The 6,958-nt window shown below is 39.6% G+C and overlaps 1 protein-coding gene across 6 annotated transcripts in view; it reads right to left on the bottom strand.

The window, feature by feature from the left end:
• DOCK7 (dedicator of cytokinesis 7) overlaps positions 1-6,958 on the bottom strand; it is a 199,139-nt gene that overhangs the window by 138,115 nt on the left and 54,066 nt on the right. For all 6 annotated transcript variants that reach the window (XM_019501183.1, XM_019501184.1, XM_019501185.1 and 3 more), the window contains exons 5-7: positions 4,443-4,572; positions 4,121-4,333; positions 3,579-3,664 (exon numbers count right to left, since the gene is read on the bottom strand). In XM_019501183.1, coding sequence (XP_019356728.1) covers positions 3,579-3,664; positions 4,121-4,333; positions 4,443-4,572 — 429 coding nt within the window. The remainder of the gene's footprint in view (positions 1-3,578; positions 3,665-4,120; positions 4,334-4,442; positions 4,573-6,958) is intronic.

Below are 6,958 nucleotides of genomic sequence, written 5' to 3'. Positions count from 1 at the left end.
AACAAAAAAAAAGCAATTCGGAAACAATGATCAGAAGTTATAAAAGATATGTAAAACATTTTTATTGTACAGAGCACTAGATAGGCACAGTGTTTTAACAAATGCAAAAAAAATTAAGCCTTCCCCTAGAGAGGACTTTCTACTAGTTTAATAATAACAACAACAAAAGTAATAGTTTAGGTCTATAATAATAATTTAGATCCAATATTAATTTAGATCTATTGGCTCTAAACTAGAACTTATACTTTAAAGCCAACAGAAATCAGACTGAAAAAGAGTTGTTCAGGATTCATCCACAGAAATGTCTACCAAATGATCAGCAGTTATATAGTTCATAACATGACCTATGTTAGAATTTAGACCCATCAGTATGGTTCAGAGTGCATCTTGACATTTAAATAATGTCAGGACACTCATACAGGCTGTTCCTTTTTGGAATGAATAGCTTAAATTTTATTTTTCAAATGTGTCTGTAAATAGACATGGAAATAACTATTAAGAGTATGAAAGCAGCCAATATCAATTAAATCTACATGAAACTTTATGGTGGGGGTTTTTTGAGGACTCTCTCTCCCTTCTCTATTTCTATTTCAGAAAACACTACTCTAACTGTGAAGAGAAATTTGAAAGTGCTGTCAGGAGGTAATGAAAACTAGAAAACCTCTCAGAAGCAAGAAATCAGGGAAGAATTCAAAGATCTGATCCTGATCTCATTGGTTTTCAATGGTGCAGGATGAGGTTCCATGAATTCAAAAGGCACAATTTTAGTTATCTTGTGCTGGTAATATCTGGAAGCTGAAGACAGCAAACTAGTTGTTTTCTTAAACGAAACAATCATAAGCTGACCAAGTTTTTTTTTCTCCACCAGAAAAATGTCAATTCACTGACACTTTCCTCAAAAAAAGTTTTTTTGGTTCAAAATGAAATTTCTGTTGAAAGAGACTGACCCACAGCAGAAGAGCTAATACCCAATGAATATGGCACTTGCCTAGGAAACTACGGACAGGCCTTGAGCACCAAGCTATGAAGCAGAACAGCTCCAAGAGGAGAGGTTTGAATCCTTATTTTGTGGCCAGTTATGATGAATGTTTCTGACTCTTGTTTTCTAATTTTTGTGCTTTTGAGTTTTTTGTTTTTCCAGCCATGAAACAACCCCCTCCATTTCCCATCCCACTATTCAAAAATCAAACAAAACTAGCTAAATTGCCTTCTGCTTGCACAGTAAGAATTTATGCTTTAGTGTCAAATTCTGTCTTTGTTTGCCCCCACAAGACTGGCTTTGAACTGGGTTTGCTCTGGGAACAACTTTCAAATAGAAATTCACATAACTATCACTGATTCCTTATATGGGCAATTTTGCCCCCTTTTCCAATTGTATCTCTAATTATGGAGTAGCTGGTCCAGAGAATGGAGGGAGATTCAGACATCTAATGGAGGAGATTCAGCTACAGCTGCTAGAAAATGGTTTTCCCCACAAAATGTTCACCTGAAAGAATTTCTAATTTATTGGAAAAAAAATTGCAGCTAAACTTCCCAGGCCATTCTACTGTTCATCAGAAAATGGAAAGCATTACCCAGCAAAACTTGTATCTCTCAGTTGACTTTTTTTCAATGAGAATTTGATAGTGGAGTCTTTTTCTATTTCCAGATCTGGCTCAGACTGAATGTGGGGTGCTGGGTGAGCTACATAATCCTGGGTGAGCTGACAAACTCCCTTCTGTAAAACAGGGGAAATCCTGGAGGGTATTGTTCTATCTGTATGAAGTTTGAAATCCTTATGGCAAAGATGTCTCTGAGAACTATGTAAAGGAGAGGCAGTCTTGATCATGACCAGTATGGCACAGAAAGTGCACAAAACCAAGAAGAAAAAGACCCCTAACATCATTTATCCATATGAACCTACTTAACTCGTGGCAAGATGAAGCCATTTTCATGGCTTGCTTGCAGCACAAAGGGCCAATTTCGAGGCATTTCCCGGCGGCCCCACCATCACTACAGATTGGCAGAGAGGCCTTGCCATCGCCACAGACTGTCAGTAAATCTCAAGCACGTGACAGTGGCGGCAGGGATTGATGCATTGTCTAGATATTGCAGTAAGGATTGGAAAATTTTAAAACAGTGTATTATATGAATAATAAGCTGGATTTTTTTCCTGGGTTGATTTTGCCGGAAATAAACAGACAATGGACTATTTCCCAATGATTGTGGATACTGCTGGTTTTCACAGTTTCTGCACAACTGCTAATTAAGTAGATGCCTATTTATCCATCATTATTTATCTATAAGATCCATGCATAATATGAATGTTCAAACTGAGCTTCCCAATGATGAGGAGCAAAATATTTTGGAGCATGTAAGCAGAATGACAGCTTTCCTTACACTTGGAGAAGGGTCTAGCTTAGCCTGACAGAGGTCCTCTTACACTTCTGCTTGGACAATATTGTGATCCTCCCCCTTTTATCATCTGTTTCTCCAGGGGGAGAGAACTTATCTTTATCTGTATGATTAAGCAACCTGCATACTTCTGAGTGCTATTAAAACAGCAAATAGTTCCACCAGGTATGAATCATATTTGCATTACAGGCAAAGATACCTTCTATAAAAAAAAAAAAACAAAACTGCTCACAAGGATAAATTCAACTAAACTGAATTTATTAATTTCCAGAGCTTAATTTATTTACACTGAAGTAGCCATTCTTTGGAGCAGTAGGTCCACGGCTCCTGTGTCTTCTATTGTTCTAGTTCATAAAAGGCTACAAAGGAGCTCATCTCTAAGGCTTTATCACAACCCACAATGCTCAACTTGCAGGAGGTAAGTCCCACATATATATCTCAGTTATGAGGTGCAATGTAGTCTAACTGGAACTCTCTAATAAGAAGGGTTGACCTAAGTGAGGACACAGAAGATGAATACAGCAGTGTGGAAAATCAGTTTTGTACTTTATTTCTCAAAGGGAATAACAGTAAAATTTTACCTTGTGTTATTAGAGAAGAGTTATAGGCAATGAACCAGCTGCAGGTAACCCTATATTCAGGAGATCCACTTCATTAAACTTGTTTAACAGGTTTCTATGCCTCCAGTTAAAGCTTCTAAGTATATGAAGTCTTAGCTCTTAAAGGGAAACAGTCAAGGTTGTTCAGCCTAAACTTTAGCTTATCTTGCCAGTTGTCTCCTGCTGTAAAGCCTGATCTTACAACTACATTACAGTTTTAGTTTCTGGTGGTTTTTTATTTGTTTTTTATAAACAACTCTTTGCTACAGAGAAAAATCAGAATGTCTAGCTTTCTGCAGGGCTTAATGCAAACAAACCAGAGTATGAGACAAAGCACATGTATAGATTTACCCACAACGACTGCGCAGCAAGCCAAGGAAACAATAATATTTTCTATTTCATGCCACTTTAAAGACTGGCTGGTGCAAATCCTGAAATACTGTACATAGCTTTTCAAGCCTGTGTACAATTATAATTCTGTCCCTTTAAATAAAAGGTAATTGACAAAGCTGCTCCAGATGCACACAGATGTAACAGCTACTTCTGATCCAACATGTACAAAGTTGGATGATAAAAAATACTTACTTAAGAGACAAACACTTCACAAGAAGTCTTTGCCCAAAGTGTTCTTTGGGTACTTCAGGGACACTGAGTCGTTCTATAGGCTCCTCCTGGAAATTTGCCACAAAAACAGTCATTTCAATATGTGATGTCTCTACATGCCAATTACATCATTAGAAAGCTAATCTAGGAATAGATTTTTTTTTCTTTTTAAGATGCTAGTAACAATTTAAACCTCAAGGCTTAACAGCATGTTACAGTCACAGCAACTATAAAAACCCTAAATTAAATCCCTTTGTTGTTATCAGCATAATAGGAGACTGGAAATCTGCGAGAAAAACGAGCTGTGGAAAATGTTATCCAAGGCCAGGGCTTGTGCTGAAAACATGTGTTACTTCAGGTAAACTGGACAATGATCTTATGGAAAGTAAATTAGAACAATAATATTGCCTCAGCCCCTGGTATGTGTATGTGCAATCCATAGTAATGTTACTTTGGTCCTCATTCCCTATATTTCCAATATTTACATTTTTAGACTAAATAAGAAATATGTTCACTTAAAATACCTCATCTGGGGCTGGATGCAGGGCAAAGAGCTCCTTGTGTCTGTTTGACTTCCTCTGATCATCATTTTGATGGTCAATTTCTTCATTTGGGGTTCGGTCAAGTAGATTTGGAAGAAGGGCATCAGGCAAGGAGTTTTTCAGGTCGAAAATACTGCATGCCCAGCTGCCTCGTGGAGTATCATCTATTGACATTGAACGCCTTTTAAGGTCATCCTGAGATTTAACAAATTAAATGTAATTTATAAAGCAATACAGAAGGAATCATACTTCTAAAACATGGATAAAATTAGCTTTTACATGGCAGTGTTGTAAGGCACATTACTTGTTCATCCTGGTAACTGTTGCCATCTGGAGCCTCGTCTGACTCGAAGATCTGTTTGGGGAGCCCTTTTTGCCTCTCTTTCTGTTTGTCTGAGGTGTTGGGATTAAATCCTGTTCCCATTTTGTAATATCTAAAACAGAATATGTCAAGTAATGGGTTTTTTTAATCCTTCTCAGCCCCATTCTGAAAGAAGCATAATTGCACATACACAACATTATCAAGGCTAAATATTTTAAAGCATGAATCATGCTCCAAAAATATATTTGTCATACATGCCAAGCTTAACAGTAGCCTGGCAAAGTTCTGTGCTGTAGTGTGGAAGATGCAAGTTTATTCTCCACTCTCTGTCTTCTTGCTCAGTGAAGGGCAGGAAATGATTCAAATCATTTCACTGTATTACAATTCCATTCAATTATAAAGCAACACTGACTAGGTTCAAAAAAAAAGAAGAGAGATCTTAATGCAGGGTAAGTAAATTGGCTGGGAAAGATACGATTGTGGTGCTGGCTGGATGGCTTTGGGTTTTTCTGGGGGACAAAAGGTAACCAAAACAGGGAAAACACCGAAGTCCTGAAAGCAATGTGCCAGCTTCTAGTCTGATCTTCTGAAAGCCTGAGCACATTCAACAAGCTGGTGGATGTCCTCAAACCCCAGTGAAAGTGGCACCACAAAAGAGGTACTCAGTGAATCACAGGTCTGGGTCCTTCAGGTCACTTCAGTGCTCAAGAGTATTTGTTGGCAAACAATCTGCCTATTGTTGCTTACAAGATCAGATCTCTTTGAGTAACAAATGTTTGGATATCCAAGTGGCATCATGCCTATGCTTACACACACATGCCCAGAGCAAGAGGGCTGCAATTGTTCGTAAACATGTTTTATTCAGGAGTCTGTGTACTCAAGCTGGGAGAGTGACATCGCTGGGGAGAGGACAATCTGATTAGCAGAACCTCGACAACACCCACTTGCAGACAGTTCACCAAGCAGTGCTGGGGTCATGTCTGGAATTAATTGTTCGTGACCTGAGCCTTATCACTAAAACCATCAACAGCAGTATGCACAGGCTTGGAAAACCCATGTATGTGTTAGGAGTGAAAAATGAAAGGAGGGATAAAAAGGGAAAGCATTGTTCTTACTAGACAGGGTGGCTGCTCTGGAAATTTGAACTGTACAGGCCCAGTAGGATTTATCATTCAGCTACACAGTGATTTACTCAGACTGTTTGCATGTATGACCCCACAGTTGCACGTCATATTTTAATCCTCATTCTGCTGATTGACTGTAAATGTTTTAATCAGAGCTTTGTTCAGGGAGGTTTTCTGCTAGATTGGGGTACAAAATTATTCCAAAAGGTCAATGTTAAGATATTTTCTTGGGTTCTTTCTACCATTACAGAAAATGCAGTTACTATTTCCAGTACAATAGAGCACTTGCTTAAAGAAGGGAACTGTCTACCCAACAGATACTCTTGGGACAAAGAACTACAAACAAAGGCACTCAAACAGGCTCCCCACACATCTGCTCTGTGAGGCAAAGAGAAGATATGCCAGAAACTGCATTTTACAGCAGAAGGGCTAGACTGAATGCTAACCAAGTTTAGTCAATACCATTCTCTAAATGCTGATGGGTAGAGGCTGCTACAGAACAAACCTAATAACAGCCGTTTACCAGAACAGCAAACCCTCATGCCCCCACAAATGATTTAAATTCATCCTCAATCCCATTCATCCAGGCTGCCAGACTTTCCCTATTTCAGGAGTGATCATTCAGTTCTTACTCAGGCAAGATGCCCATTGCCTTCCATGAGTGTTCTGGCTGAGCAAGAATGGCAACGAGGGTTGGATCTTTAAGATCTTTAGCCATTTCTGGAGTTGCAGGGCATCTTCAGCTTCAATTGTAGTTACTGGGAACTGGAGGCACTCAGTACTTCTAGGTGTTTAAAAGTACTGAGTGCCTAATATTGCAGAATTAGGCCTCCACCTCCACTTTGCTCTGTTCTAGGTTACAGTCTCAGCAGGATGTCACAGTTTTACCTGAAGTGGTTGGTGGCCAGCACAGCTCAGCTGGGCAATAATCTGCAAGGCCAGTTTTGTCTGTGATACTGCTGGCCTCAAAAGATCAGAACCACAGAGCTGCATGGACAAGCAGCAAAAGGCATGCAATCTCCCTGGCAGTGGCTAGAGACAATATTCCTTTGATAAAAAGCATAAAACTCTCCTAGAGTACTAGAAAGCTGATAACCTGAGCAGGAAAGCTGCTTTGATGCCCAGGGCTGGAGTGAGGGCCAGGCCATCCCCCTGCCCCCCACCTCACTGAGACATACAACCTTGTGTTGCTGACTGCCAGGAGGTATGTCTTTTTCTTGCACACCCTGTGCTGGAAGCCTCCCTGTCTGAACTCAATATACAGGTTAGGACACCTACAGGGATGGGCAAAATGCAACCCGCCAAGCCATTCTATCCAGCCCGTGGGGGCCCCCAAAATTTAGAAAATTAATATTTATCTGCTCCTGGCTGCCT

This window comes from Gavialis gangeticus, unplaced genomic scaffold (genome assembly GCF_001723915.1).
Source record: "Gavialis gangeticus isolate Ggan-Ray unplaced genomic scaffold, GavGan_comp1, whole genome shotgun sequence".
Lineage (NCBI taxonomy): Eukaryota > Metazoa > Chordata > Crocodylia > Gavialidae > Gavialis > Gavialis gangeticus.
This window is presented reverse-complemented; position numbering and strand designations above follow the sequence as displayed.